This window comes from Chrysemys picta, chromosome 21, assembly GCF_011386835.1.
Source record: "Chrysemys picta bellii isolate R12L10 chromosome 21, ASM1138683v2, whole genome shotgun sequence".
In the NCBI taxonomy this organism is placed as follows: domain Eukaryota; kingdom Metazoa; phylum Chordata; order Testudines; family Emydidae; genus Chrysemys; species Chrysemys picta.
Window position 1 is genome coordinate 1,969,659 of NC_088811.1, and position 15,003 is coordinate 1,984,661.

Below are 15,003 nucleotides of genomic sequence, written 5' to 3' on the forward strand. Positions count from 1 at the left end.
CCCAGGCTAACTTCTGTCCTAGACCATTGTGCAGTGTCACTATGAGCTGTTAAACAGTTGCCACGTTCCATCCCAGAACAGGCTGCATTTCAGCACAGGAAGAAGTGATTTGTATGTGTATGCTATGGTGAGATCTGAAATCACTGTGAAGAAAGGTGGCTTTTATTATTATTATTAACACAAGCTGCTGTGAAGTGAGTCCTACATGAGAGTCTGCCTTGGGGCCATGGTGCCGAGGGGACAGAAAGCTGTACGCACTGTTGCTTCTCTGGTTTGATTTCCCTCTCTACTGCCTGTTCCCTGGGAATGGTGCCAGCGCCTTCGCTCCCCACCAAGGGAAAGCTCAGCAGTGACACAGATCTCAGTGCCCCCAGGGTCAAAGCCTACCCTCTCCCTCAGTCCTGCGCCTTCCCCATGGCACAGACCACCCCGCCAGGCCCCTGCTCCCTGCCCGGACCTTCATCCCCCCCCCCCCCCCCCAGGCCCCTGCTCCCTGCCCTGACCCCCCCCCCCGGCCCCTGCTCCCTGCCCTGACCTTCATCCCCCCCCCCAGGCCCCTGCTCCCTGCCCTGACTACCCCCCCGCCAGCCAGACCCCTGCTCCCTGCCCAGACCCCTCCCCACCCCCGCCAGCCAGGCCCCTGCTCCCTGCCCTGACCCCCTCCCGCCAGCCAGGCCCCTGCTCCCTGCCCAGACCCCTGCACAGGTAGCGCTAATCGATCCCAGAGATGCGGATGGCTAAGGGGTGTCTTATGGAGGGAAATCTATTCGCTCAGTACTTGGCTAGCATGACCTGCGCTCTGCGTGCTTGGGGAGGGGAGGGTGGTTGGCACATGCGCGTTTGCGCGAGATGGACGCGGGGGTGTCGTCGGCACATGCGCGAGATGCACACGGGTGATTTGGCGCATGCGCGTCGCGCCGCCCTCCCTTTCTGCTTCTCTCGCTGCAGCCGCCATGGCGCCTGTGGTGAGTGTCCAACCACGCCGGGCCCGGGCCGGCCTCCCCGCGAGCTCCCCGCCCCGGCCCGACCCCCGCGGGCTCCGGCCCCTGGCCGCTCGGCTGCCCTGGCTCGGGGGTGGCCGGGGAGCCGGCCGGGCGCGCGCCGCGGGGCGGGTGCCGGGGGAGGCCGCAAACCCGGCTCCTCGCATCGCTTCCTGAGGGCCCGGGCGCCCCGGCCGCGGGGCCTTCACCCGCCGCGCCGGGGGCCTGTTTCCTGCTGCGGCCTGGCCGGCCTTGGAGCCCCCCGTTCCCTGCAGCCGCCTAGGGCGCCAGCCCCCCGCCCCCGCGGCCCTGGGGTCTGGTCCCTGGCGGCCCCCGCCTCGGTTCTTCTGGGACTTTCCCTCGTCCCCCGATTCACGGCCGCATGGAGGCGCCGCTCTGGCTCCCGAGGCTGGGGTGGGTTGAGTGCCTGGAAGAGCCGGGTGAAGGGTGACCAGACAGCGAGTGTGAGGAATCGGGATGGGGTTGGGGGGGCAGGAGCCTATATAAGAAAAAAGACCCAAAAATCAGGACTGTCCCTATAAAATCGGGACATCTGGTCACCTTAGCCGGATGCTGCGCGGTCCTGTCATAACCTGGCTCAGTGGCCCTGAGAAACTTGATCGGGGACACGGTGCAGTCCTGTCAGGGGGTGTCATCCACGTTGTAACTAGGGCTTGGCACTGTTGTGAATGAGCTCTACCCTTTTTTCTTACTCACTGATATCAAGACACACCCTTACACCTAATGCCAAAGCTTAAGGTTAAGTTTAGAATATGTAACCTGTGTAACTTTATTTCTTTTTAACTTTACAGAAGAAGCCTGCGACGAAAGGTGGCAAAAAAAAGAAGCAGGTCCTAAAGTTTACTTTGGACTGCACCCATCCTGTTGAAGATGGAATCATGGATGCAGCCAACTTCGTAAGTTTTAAATGCTCTAGGCCATCAGTGTTTCTTTAACTATAATGGAGTTTGCCACTAGGAGGTCCAGCAAAGGAATCATTTGGCAGCTATATGAAATGATTATGAAAATATATTTACTATAGCAAAAATCCACTGACTCGTTCTCTCCCGTGCATCACTCTCTAGGATACTCTCCTATCCCCAAAGGTGTACATTAGTGTTGCTGGCCTGCTTGGTCTTAGCCACTGCTAACTATGAATTTCTATTTCCTGAGCCTGTTTCCCATTCCTGTTGGGAACTTTCCTTTTCTCTTTCCAGTTGTCTCCTCCCCATTAAGCTGCAGTTAGTGGCAACGGTGTCACCACTTTTAAAGCCTTACCTATGCTAGGTTTGGCAAAAAGTTTCTTGCAATGCAGTGGTGGGAAACCTTGTGTAGCAAAGGCTCTTATAGCAACTAGTGATTTTACCATTATGTTCTACAGATCTGCCTTGAGCAGGGTTGCACTGTATGGTGTTCAAAGGCAGGTGGCTACAGAAGCTTATCTACAGCAGGGTTCCTACTGTGACTATTACCAGCAGAGAAGCAATGTTGGGGTTTATCTAAAAATCTTACTGTAGAGGAGATGTTAATAAAAGGGTGGGCACTGGTTAGTGCTTGGCATTGAGAATTGGTAAATTTGAATTCACTCACCTTGGGCTGGCAGCTAAGTGGAACTTTGCAAAGTTAATGCACGATTCTTATGAAAGGAACCATATTTGCTTCTAGCACCTTTCAGATCCTGGCTGCTCTTCTGGGATAGTGAGTAAACCCTTTCCATGCTGGATCTAAATCACACTAATTGTGTGTTTCCCTGGGTAGCATAGTCCAAGCCTGATTGTATGACAAAACCTTTTGTTAGACTAGTATTTTATGGCAAAACTTTCAGAAGTTCCGTAGGCACTTAGATTCCCATATTTCATTGACTTTCAGTGGTGTTTAGGCTCCCAAGCATGTAAGTCATTTTGATGCTTCTGAAAATTTTAGATAGTCTCTTAGGCTTTGTCTTGACTGAAAAATTGTCATGTTTTTGCCACAGGGCCAGCTAAATCAAGCTACAAGGTGTTGCCCTACATGTACACTAGGGGGAAAAGGTTGAGCTTCATTTATGTCTTAGATTGACCTACATTTGACCATTTTATCTAGTCAAGATGATGTCTAATAGTGTCTGTATTAGCAGTCCTGTCACATTTGACATTGGAAGCCATATACACACATTTCGTTCAATCTTGACTGAAGGGAAACTATTAGTATTTTGCTGATATGGTTATGGCCAAACAATAACTGATGCATGAAGTGTGAGACTCCAGTTAAATATGACAGGATTTCTTGTGATTCTACATGCAGGGTCCATATTTGTTCCAGTTTGCACCCGCTGTAATAACTTAAGTCAGTGATGATAGATGAGGACATGAATGATGTGAAGTCAGTGCAGAATTTGACCCTAAGTGAGAGGACTATTGTGGTGACATTAATTGCATAAATTGTCTGGTTCTCTTGAAGTGGTTTACTGTGTCCACACAACAGGCAAGTCCATGCATAGCACAATGTACACCTTTGGTTGCACCAGTGTTTTCTGGGGCATGTGACTCACTTATCCCATAATACTGGGAACAAGGGCTTTAGGCTTACTTTCAGATGTGAGGCAAACATTGTGTAATGAATTTAGGACAACTGAACCTTTATGCAGCTGGGAGGACAGTGCTTTGGGGGCTTCACCTGGTCAGGACTAAAGACTTTCTCCCAGATATTACAACCAACCATTGCAACTTTCTGTAAAAAGCATAGACTCTATGCAGAAGTTGCAAGTTTGGGCTGTTCGTTGCAATGGTTTTGCCTACTGTAAATTTGTAGAATAGTTTTAGCACTGTTGGGTTGCTATACTTAGCCAGGGAAACCATGTTCAAACAGTGCTAGCATCCTTCTGAGATTTAAAAAAAAACCCAAGTTTTAAAGTGGATTTATTTAATATAAATTCTTTGTAGTGATGATCGGGATCTCTCTTGGATAGATGTTCTGCACTGCAAATTTAAGTCACGTAAGACTGTGTCTAAATTAAAGCTTATGTTCGCAGAATTTATATTGCTCAGGGGTGTAAATAAACCTCCCCCCCAGCGACATAAATGACACCGACATAGCGCTGTCCACACTGGCGCTTACGTCGTTGGGAGAGCTTCTCCCATTGACAGAGCTTCTGCCACATGTTGAGGTCATTTTATTATGCTGACAGGAGAGCTCTTTCCTGTCGGCATAGTGTCTTCACCAGAGGTGCTTCAGTGCTGGCACTGCTGTGCTGTATGTGTAGACATGCCCTATGTTATGCTGATGTACAGCCACTGCAATAATTGAATTGGTTTTACACGTTCACACTATGCTCCTTGTGTTGGCGGTGCACATCCTCACCAGGAGCGCTTGCACCAATTTAACTGCCAGCCTGGGGCATTGTGGGACAATTTCTGAAAGGCAGCAACAGTTGATGTATGCAACGCAGTGTCTACACCAGTGGTTCTCAACCTGTGGCCCAGTCAGCACACAGTTGCGGCCCATGTGACATCCTCAGGGCCACACAGGTAGTATTGGATGCGGCCCACAATGGTAAATAGGTTGAGAACCGACACTGTGTTGACCTAACTACACCGGACCCTCGCTAGAACGCGGGATTTGGAATCCATGCGCGGTACCGCGTTAACGTGGGGACTGCATTAAAATGAATTGCAATTAAAGTAATTAAATTTGGGATCCATGGCCCACAACCGCATTATATGCGAGTTCGCGCTATATAGATGCGCGTTCTAGCGAGGGTCCGGTGTACATTGACTTAAGTGCTATACCTCTTGTGGAGGTGGAGTTATTAAGGGGGGAGGGATAGCTCAGTGGTTTGAGCATTGGCCTGCTAAACCCAATGTTGTGAGTTCAGTCCTTGAGGGCGCCACTTAGGGATCTGGGGCAAAATCAGTACTTGGTCCTGCTAGTGAAGGCAGGAGGCTGGACTCGATGACCTTTCGGGATCACTTCCAGTTCTATGAGATAGGTATATCTCCATATATTATATTATAAGTTGGTGTTGTGGGCAAGTTACATTGCTGGGAGCTACATTTTAGTGTATATGCTTACAGCAGGGGTTCTCAAACTGGGGGTTGGGACCCCTCAGGGGGATCATGAGGTTATTACATGGGGGGGTCGTGAGCTGTCAACCTCCACCCCAAACCCTGCTTGGCCTCCAGCAGTTGCTATGTGAAAGGGGTCACCAGTACAAAAGTTTGAGAACCACTGGCTTACGGAGTTAAGTCGATGTAAACTGCCGTACATTGACCTAACTCTGTAGTGTAGACCAGGCCCAACTCTTTACAGCAGAAGTTTCTGGCTACTGAATTACGTTGTGGCTTTTCAGCTGCGTGGAGTGCAGTTTGTAGTGTTGTGTTGGAATTTTCTTGAACTGAATGGTCTTCTTCCTTTGAATTACCTTCATATAAATAGTTGTGAAATGTCCTGCGTTCTGTGAGCTTGCTACAAATGCAGTCATTGATCCTAAGCCAACAAGTGGCTTTAGAAACTAGGCCATATAGTTCTGACTTTGATTAACTATATTTTCTATTGGTTCGCTAAATTAATGCCCTCTGATTGGGATCATTGTGGAAAAATACTAGAATTGTTTGTAACCCTGAAATTTCTTGGAAATACTGGGGACTTTTTCAATGGCCCTGCGTTTTTTTTTTTAATGTAGTTCTGAATGTGTAGATATTTCTTATTCATGGCATATCTTCCAATGATTTCTATGGAACTTTATTTAAGACTTCAAATTTAACACTTTTTTATACTATACCCATTTCATAGATCAAAAACAAGATGATATGAGGTGGTGGAGGTGATTGGATGGAACAATGCATTTTGATTGCAACACAGTGCCTATTTAATTTATTTAAGTTCTTACCAGAAATGTAGGTGACGGTTGATTCATCTAGCTGATCTGATCATCACATTAGGATTATAATAGAATACTGAAGGTAATCAGACTTCAGATTTTTTATAACTTTGACATCCTGGTAAAATACTAGAGTTTCAAATTTATAATGTAGACCCCTTCTATTTTCTTCCTGATCACTATTTTGCTATTGGTTGTGGAGCCTCCAACTGGATAAACTTTCAATAGAAGATGGCCACTGCTGTATTTTCTTTGCCTGCATAGTGGCATATGGGATTTCAAAGGCAAAAGGAAATGGGCTAGCTGAAATGTGTATGGGACACTTCAGTAGGATTCTTATATAATTACAATCTCTTAGTATGCTCTTTATCACTAAAAGTGAGATGTGAAGTTAGGAAAGTAAGTTTTATAAAGGTTGTCATTAAGTCGCCTCTTTATTGTGGTTTAAACCTTTGTAGGAACTTGAATCCTTATAACCTTATTTTTGTCAGCTATCCAGAAAGGTGAATGCCTAAGACTGGTGAATACGTCCAGGCATCAAAGGCCTGATGGATGTTGCTCACTATAACTGTGATTCTGCAATGATTTGTGCATGTGCTTAATTTTAGGTACCCGAGTAGTCCCATTTAGGCCAGTAGGACTAATAGTATTAATCTTTGTAGGATCAGGGCCGAAGTCTTTGGGAGGAATATAGTAATCATTTCCTTTCAACGTTTGATGTGTGAGGAAGACACTTTAACCAAAAGCCAGACAAGTTTTAAAGTAAATTGGGGGAAAATGCTCTTTTATCTTACGTTTTGGATGCTAGGAAGTTAGTGGAGACATTTTGCCCTTCAAGGCAGAGAGACTTTGACTATAACTCTGACTAACAAATCTTACCCTTATTTTGTAGGAGCAGTTCTTGCAGGAACGAATCAAAGTGAATGGAAAAGCCGGTAATCTGGGTGGAGGTGTGGTGACCATTGAGAGAAGCAAGAGCAAAATCACCGTAACTTCAGAGGTGCCATTTTCCAAGAGGTAAGGGAGAGGAGGCATTGTATATTTATTGGAATAATGTAAAGGGAATGTCTAGCTAAAGGGGTTAAGGAGTGGGATACAAAGCCTTTTCTCTCTGGAAGGCTAGTTCCAATCAATCTCAGGTTGGTAATGACAACAGCCATCAGATGGTAAATTTCAGTGGTGTTTATGATGTCACAAACCAGATTCTAATGTACCGATATTGATGCAACAAACATCAGTCACCATTGATGCTGTTTGGCCCCCTTTTGGCAGTCTCAGCTAAGGGTCTGTGGAGTTCGAACTTCCTGCCCTCTAGGTCAGCCTGGAGTTGTGTTAGCAAAGAGGCTAGGGAGAAGGTGTTTGTGGCTACTGTCTGTGCTGTACCTATTCTGTGCATAAGTGAATAGGCTTCAGTAGATTAGAGGATCTACTACAAGTGCAAATATCTCCAGTGACTGGATGGAGAGGGCTCCAGCAAATATCTGCACTGGATACTAGATGGAGAAGGCTCTGAGTTACTACAGAGAATTCTTTCCCAGGTGTCTGGCTGCTGGCTCTTGCCCATATGCTCAGGGTCTAACTGCCATATTTGGGATGGGAAGGAATTTTTCCTCAGGTCAGATTGGTAGAAACCCTGGTGGTTTTTTCCTTTCTCTGCAGCATAGGGCACAGGTCACTTACAGGTTTAAACTTGCAGTGTAATTGGTGGATTCTCTGTAACTTGAAATCTTTAAATTATGATTTGAGGATTTCAGTAACTCAGACAGAGGTTAGGGGTCTATTACAGGAGTGGGTGGGTGATGTTCTGTGGCCTGCAATGCGGAGGAGGTCAGATGTGAGATGATCATGATTGTCCCTTCTAACCCCCTATGAGGACTTCACAGTTCACGATTGTCATTCTGTATCTTTTGCTAAATTTACTGTAGGAAGACCATGGTTTGGTCTTTAAGAGTGACAATTTAAAAGACGCCGATGATGACAATTTGAACAGTTCTACCATTAGGACAGTTCTCTCACACTTTGTTTAGAACTCTTGAGTGTGTCACCAAGAGGCAGGTCACTTTCCTAATTGACAAATATCACATTCATAACAGTTTTCTTCTCTACTAATGCTTTCTTTTTTATGCCTAACTCCGACCCTCTGGGTCCTCAGAATCTCTGCCATTAAATACTAATATATTAGAAGATCTTACATCTCATTACTACAAGATGAAAACAAGTCAAGACAGGCCTGTCTTGGAGAGGATTTGGGAAATGGCTTTCAGCTCCACTGGTGAACTGCACATGTGGTTGGTTATGCACAGTGACTGTATTTCTGTTCCTAAACAAAAAGCTTCATTAGAGTTTTAGAGTGGAAGATGTTTCAGTGGAGGCCAGCTGATGCCTAATAAAAAACGTATTTTATTTTTACACAACAGTTTTACAACTTCCTAAAATATCTCAAAATAAGGCTAGAAATGAAAACAATTCAGATGATTCCCACTACTATATAATCTTCCATTTTCTGGTCATCCTACCGGACTTCAACCTCCCACCCAACCTTTATACTGTCCCTTAAAAATTATTTTTTAAAAAAGCAGGTAAAGGTCAAAACTAATTACTGGGAGACATACATTTTAATTATTCAGTGGAACGATTTCTTTTTTATTTAGGAAGTTAACAGGTTTACAAATCTTTGACATGTAATATCAGAGACAAAACAATAATTACATTATGCAGCAATGCAATCATCAGTTCTCTCTATTTAACATGGTGTTACCATTTTATAAAGTGAGCATTGTTACGCTACCCACAACATGTTTTTGGTAATTTTATTAAATTGATTGAAATCTCTGATTGCATTTATAACAAAGCAGGCATGTCTAAAAATACTCTCACTGGAACCATTTCTAATAATCTAATAGGCTCCTCTTCTGTCTCCTCAAATCCTGAATCAGTTATTATCCTTCTAGAATGTAACAGCAGCATTCCTGGAAGCAAAGGACTAACGTCAGGACCCAGCTGAACTTGGTTCCATTTAGCTGCTTGGATGTACAATCTTATTTTGACTTGTAAATTGTATAAAATAAGTGAGATTAAAAGTAGGACATACCTTTCAAATGACTTGTGTAGGTGCTGATATTTTAAACTTCATATGCAGTCTTCAGAAATTGGTGATTAACAATGACCAATTTACATTTATCATGATTAAATTTAGTATTTGGTACTAATATTTAAATGAAGACATATGCACATTCTGAAATAGAAATTGACACCTAATTTGTTTGGGGCTAATTTTCTAAATAGCTGATTAGGCTGCTGAGTAATTTTTTTGAATATTGACGTAGAAAATAAATTAAATGAAGTCCTTCCTTTTAAAGGATGGTCTAGTAATAACACAATATTCATAATTCAAAGACGTCTAAATTATGAAAAAAAACATCTTTGGGGGGAAATGTATACACTACCAATAAATCAAAAATACATTTACGTGTCTTATCTTCTGTCAGCAAAGTACTTAAAATCATTGACTCTTATCAGTTACACATCGTCCAGCGTATTTTTCATACAATAGTTGTCTCTTTGAGGCCTTACACTGAGCAGTCCCTGCCTACACCATTGACCTCATCTACTTTCTTGTTCCTTTTGTCCCCATTTGCCAACAAAGCTCGCCTTGATACCCTCCTGTTGTCATCTTTATGCCTTCTTCCATGCTGTCCCCTTATGCCTGGAACCCCCTTTCATCCGATTTGCCCAACCTCCACCCTTGTCTCAATCCGATCCTAAAGACTCATTTCTCTAGACCCACTTACAAGATATAAATGTTTTTACTCTTCCAAAATTAGCAAGGACTAGGCCGAGGGGAAGCTTGAGACTTAGTTCCATGTTTTTATATATAAAATGTGTGTTCACACATCACCTGATTATTTTGCATGTATGTTGCCTACCCTGTTGTGCTCTCCTTTTACTATTGTAAGGTCTTCGAGGCAGGGAGAGTCTCCTGCATGTCAGCACAGCAACTAGCACATTATGAGCACTACTGCAATAATGACTTAGTAAAGAATTGAAAAATGTCAGTTGGTCCATTTCCCTCAGAGGTTTTACACCACCTCTTGTTAAACTTTATTTGATAACACAGAAATTAAACATAGTCCTTTTTCCCCTTGTTATTTCTTGTCAGTGTGAACCACTTTGGCTTAGAGAGGAAGAGAACTGCTAGCCTTTCTGCATTGTGTGGCATACCTCTGTTACACAAGATTTATTCTGTCATCCATAGTGTCTCATTCCCAGAATCCTCTGGTTTTAATGTATGTTATTCTGCTGTCTTTACTTCAGTGATTCCAATGGGAGTTTTGCTTAAGTAAGGCCTATAGAAGTTGGCTCATGGTATCTAAGGTTGGCTGGAATGGATGGTTAAACGTGCTTTCTTTTTGTATTTGGAGAGCATTCTTTGTCTTGTGGGTGCCCTCTTCTAAAAGATGTTTTGTGTTTAGGGCTGTGACATGGCGTAACTTGGGCATCCTCTCATAGGGAATTGCTTTATTTTCTCAGGCACTGTTGTGTGTAATACAAGCTGTAGTCACTTCTGCAGTAATATCATGCTTTTGGCTTGCCTTGCAGGAATGTAATTTCTCACACAGGTGACAATTCTTTTTCTTTTAAGAAAAATTGTTTTTAAAACTGCTTGTCAAAACATTAATGGAAGAGACAATTTGTCCTTTTAAGGTGAGTTAGTGGTAGGGTCCCACAGGGGAGTGTCTTCAGAAAAGACAATATTAAATGCTGCTATTAGGCAAATGTTACAGACCTGAAAATGCAAAAACACTTTCAACCTACACATTTTCTTTGTTTCTGAAAAAGTAAAATGGCACGTTACAATCTACATCATTACAGCCAATTTTCTTATAAAGTGTGAGAGGAAAATGTTAAGACAAACTCCTGTTTTTTTGTTATCAGAGGTGAAAATGAAAGACACTATTAAATAATGCAAGGTAGGGAAATTCAATTAAATAGCATACAATTTCAAGAGCATGTAATGTAGAATGAGTAATCTTTATACAGTCTTCAGTTCAATTATTGGCTGCCTTCTTTCCACAGATATCTGAAGTACCTTACTAAGAAATATCTGAAGAAAAACAACTTGCGTGACTGGCTGCGTGTAGTTGCTAATAGCAAGGAAAGCTATGAATTGCGATACTTCCAGATTAACCAGGATGAAGAAGAGGAGGAAGAGGAGGATTAAATGCATGTGGATCTGGAAATATTTTGTACATTAAATTTCCTTCAATAAAACGTGGGGAAAAAATGTTAACTTTTCTGTGTTTTCCAAACTCTAGACATCGGGAGCTCTTCCAGTTGTTCAGATTACGTAGTGACCACTATAAAGCCTACTTCTTCATATCTATCTACTTCATAGATAAGGTTTACAGTTTGCATTATAAGGATAATGTTCAACTCCCACTATCCCAACTTTCAGAAATTTTCTCATTACTTTTAATTCAGAGAATTTGTTCAGAAAATCTGAGGTTCCTCATAAAGGGGATATTAAGTTTTCTCCTTTTATTGGAGAATGGAGAATAGAGATTTCCTCTTCATTATAGTAACGCTCCAAGTACAGCAATACTTAATGGTCTTTTTTCAGATGCTTTATAGCTTGATTAAAAAGTGTACGCTGAAATTTGGTAAGCGATCTGGAAAAGATCATCACTGGGATCAGGATTTATCCCAGGATCTGATACTTTTAAGGTAAGTAAAGCCTAGGCCTAATATTCTCTGGTGTTCATCTAACTCACTGGCCTTGCTTTATTTTAATAAAGTCCTTAGCTATGGCATAATTTTTTTAGTTATAGGGGTTGAGATTTTGCCACAGCTCCTCTTCATCTGAGTGGAGTTGTGTGGCTAAATACCCTACGTGGCTTTGAAAATTTTAGCCAGTAACTGCCTTTTATGTTGTTAGACTTAAAAACAAATTAAATATTGAGATGCATGACTTTAAACTTCTTTAAATATCTATTGACAAAGGAGCTGTAAAGTCCTTTTCCCCCCTTCCAGGGTTGTAGTAGCAAAAGAGTGGTGGTGGAATCACTGGGGGTGATAGAGAAGGTAAATCTCACCCTACTTTGAGTAGTGTCCTTAATGCAGCCTCCGGAGAATATTTTACAACAATACATTAAATACCTATTGCAACCTAAATCTTAACTGCTCAAAGTATTCTGCCCTCAGCTGGAGTGGGGAGTTTCTCAGGCTGAGAGCACAGAGGGTGAAGGACTGACCGTATGAATGCATGGGGGTTCTTAAACGTCTGTAGGAAAGGGGTTTTCAAGCCAGTTTTGGCTCTGCTAGAATATTTCAGAGAATCTTGCCTGTACAGTTCCCTCACTTCAAATCGAGACTTGACTCTTGTGGTGTGGCATGGCTCATCTTCCTTTTTTTTTTTTTTTTCCTATTGCTGTAATTTAAATTAAAATTGTTACCTTGGAGTGGTATTGAGAGTTAGTCACTAAAGCTTTGTGAAGCTGAAGCATTAAACCATACAAAATGTTTTTCTTGTTTTTTCTCTTCCCTGCCCCCAGTTCTGTCTGAGTTGCCATTGTTCTGGTGGTACTGGGCTGGCCCTGTGTCCCTTTGGAGATGGACAGTGTTGCTGCTGAATCGATGGAAGTGCTGATGAGCAACATGAGCTCTGCTGGCCTAGGCCTGGAAGCTGACTCTATTGCATAGCAGCGTGCTTTCTAGAAGTAGGCCAGCCCCTACCAAATTCTTCAAGCAGCTGTGACTTAACAAATGCTTAGGGTCAAAGCCTGAGGGGAGTCTTGTATAAGGTGTCTTGGTGCTTTATTTCTAGTGCAATGACTTCAAGTCTGGGCTCTGTCCATATGACAACTTTGAAAAATTAAGTAGAGTTGTGGCAGGACTGGTTAAGCTTTTCAGCATGGTTCCTGCAGGTGTGGGTTTTCCAATCCATTGTAGAAAATGCTGCAGCCTGGAAACTTCACACACCTTGACAGGTAATGGACCTAAATATAGAACCATTAAAGTCTGTAGAATATTGGCATGTTACAATACAGATATTGCTGCACTTAGTGAGACATGACTAGCTGGTGAGTCGCAGCTAGAAGAAGCGGGTGTTTATACCTTTTATTGAACTGGCAAGTCTGAGGATGAACACCGGGGTTTGCCATCTGCTTTATGACTGCCCACAATTGAGAGTCATTGCTGAAGGGAGTTAATGACAAACGTATGCTCTTCTGTGTCAGCCTTGCTAAAGGTCGTTGCGCTTCTGTCATTAGTGCATATGCACTGAGAATTATCTATGCAGGTGAAGATAAGGAGGACTATCATACCCTTGATAATATCATCAGGTCAGTTCCATGTAATGACAGATTGATCATCCTGGATGATTACAATACTAGAGTTGGCCGGAACTATGCATTATGGGGCAATGTGATAGGTCATCACAGAGTTGCTAATGCGAGCTGCAACAGCTTGCTGCTACTTTACAAATGCACTGAGCACAACCTAGTCATCACCAGTAAGTTTTCAGCAGGCCAGTAAGTAAAAGACCCCTTTTCAGAACACTGGACATGATTACATTGTTCTATGGTGAAGAGATCTCCATGATGTTAAGCTCATTTGCATCATGATAGGTACCAACTCTTGGTCAGATCGTAGGCTTGTGAGAAGTCAAATATCTCTTCATGTTGCTGTCAAGCAACATAGACAGTGACTCAAGCCAGTGAAGAAAATAAATATTTCAAGCTTGGAAAACTGACTCTGAATTCCAGCAGAAGCACTTCCCTTAGCTACAGAAGACTCAGTGGCTGTTGAGACAGCCTGGAAACGTTTTTGGGATACGACACATAGCTGCTGAAGTTTTCACCTTCATTAAAGAGGAACCATCAAAATTGTTTTGATGAGAATGACCCTGAATATGTCGGCTCTTGAACTCATGCCATGCTATCCATTGAGCCTACATAGCAGATAAGGATTTGGCAGTTGAAGGCTGCATATTATTGAGCAAAACAGACCAAACTTTAGCAAATGAAAAACCCGTGGTGGGAAAAGAAGGTAGCAGAGTTACAACTGTCAGCAGACCGAAAAGGCCCCAACACTCCTTTTGCTGGTCTCTGTGCTATGTATGGCCCCTCTATGCACATTGAATGGCAATTGACTCTTAAGGGACAAAAAAGAAATATTTGCTCAATGAACAGAATGTTTGCTTCTTCACTGCCCTTCCAAAATCTCTAAGGAAACAATGAATGCTCTTCTACAATACCCATTAAAAGAAGAGCTTGCACTAGCTCCTACCTTATATGAGCCCATAACAGCAGTCAAGTAGATGTCACAAGGGAAAGCACTTGGATCAGATGCCACCCCAAGCAGAGATCTTGTAAGCAGGATGGCTACCCTATTGCAAGGCATTTTTCAGGGCTTTTCTGTATTATCTGGGAACAATAGTCAGTGCCACAGGATTACAAGGATGCCACTGTTAGTCACCTTTATAAACATAAGATTGATAGGAAAAACGGATAATCATTGTGCATTTCCCTACTTTCTGTTGCTGGAAAAATCCTTGCCTGGGTCATATTGAAAAGTTTTAACACTTGTTTTGTGGAAGCCATCTTTCCTGGCTTTCAGTTTGGATAGGGACACTGTAGATGTGATCTTTGCAGCTCATCAGCTCCAGGAAAAATGCCTGGAGCAAAATCGCCGCAGCCCTTCATATGGTGGTGGTTGGCTTACCCAAGGCTTTTGATTATGTAAATTGCAAGGGACTTGAGGAAACTGTTTTTCATCTTTGGATGCCCTGCATAGTTTCTTGTGTCATATGATCCTTCTTCCTGGATGGGATGATGGCAAGAGTGGTGGAAAATGGCAAGATATCAAACTATTTTCTGGTCACTAATGGCAGCAAACAGCTTCCACGCTCTTTTCCATCCTTTTTTCAGTTATGTTCATGTTCATAACACTGACAGTATTTATTTAGTTCCCTACCAATGGGAAGTTGCAGATTCAACAATGTTTCTGTGCTTGCACAAAAGTGGCAGATGTACTTATTTAAGGAGCTTTTATTTGCTGATGACTATGCACTGGTTGCTCACTCTATTTGAGGACATTCTGTTTATAACTGATCACTTTGCTTGTGCAGTTAATTGCTATGGTTTCACAACTAGCCTGAAGAAAATT

At 43.0% G+C, this 15,003-nt stretch overlaps 1 protein-coding gene across 1 annotated transcript; it reads left to right on the top strand.

Moving 5' to 3' along the window:
• The first annotated feature begins 815 nt into the window (after positions 1-815).
• On the top strand, positions 816-11,128 carry RPL22 (ribosomal protein L22). Its single transcript, XM_005298422.4, has 4 exons — positions 816-965; positions 1,793-1,897; positions 6,731-6,855; positions 10,915-11,128. Exons 1-4 carry the CDS (start codon positions 906-908, stop codon positions 11,057-11,059), a joined length of 435 nt encoding a protein of 144 aa, XP_005298479.1. The 5' UTR covers positions 816-905; the 3' UTR covers positions 11,060-11,128.
• Positions 11,129-15,003: the final 3,875 nt, after the last annotated feature.

What these genes read in the sequence shown, in the direction of transcription:
- RPL22 (XM_005298422.4), top strand. Translation starts at nt 906, where the DNA reads ATGCGCGTCGCGCCGCCCTCCCTTTCTGCTTCTCTCGCTGCAGCCGCC. An exon ending in TCATGGATGCAGCCAACTTC is followed by an intron (nt 1,898 to 6,730) that starts GTAAGTTTTAAA and finishes CTTATTTTGTAG; the next exon opens with GAGCAGTTCTTGCAGGAACG. An exon ending in GAGGTGCCATTTTCCAAGAG is followed by an intron (nt 6,856 to 10,914) that starts GTAAGGGAGAGG and finishes TTCTTTCCACAG; the next exon opens with ATATCTGAAGTACCTTACTA.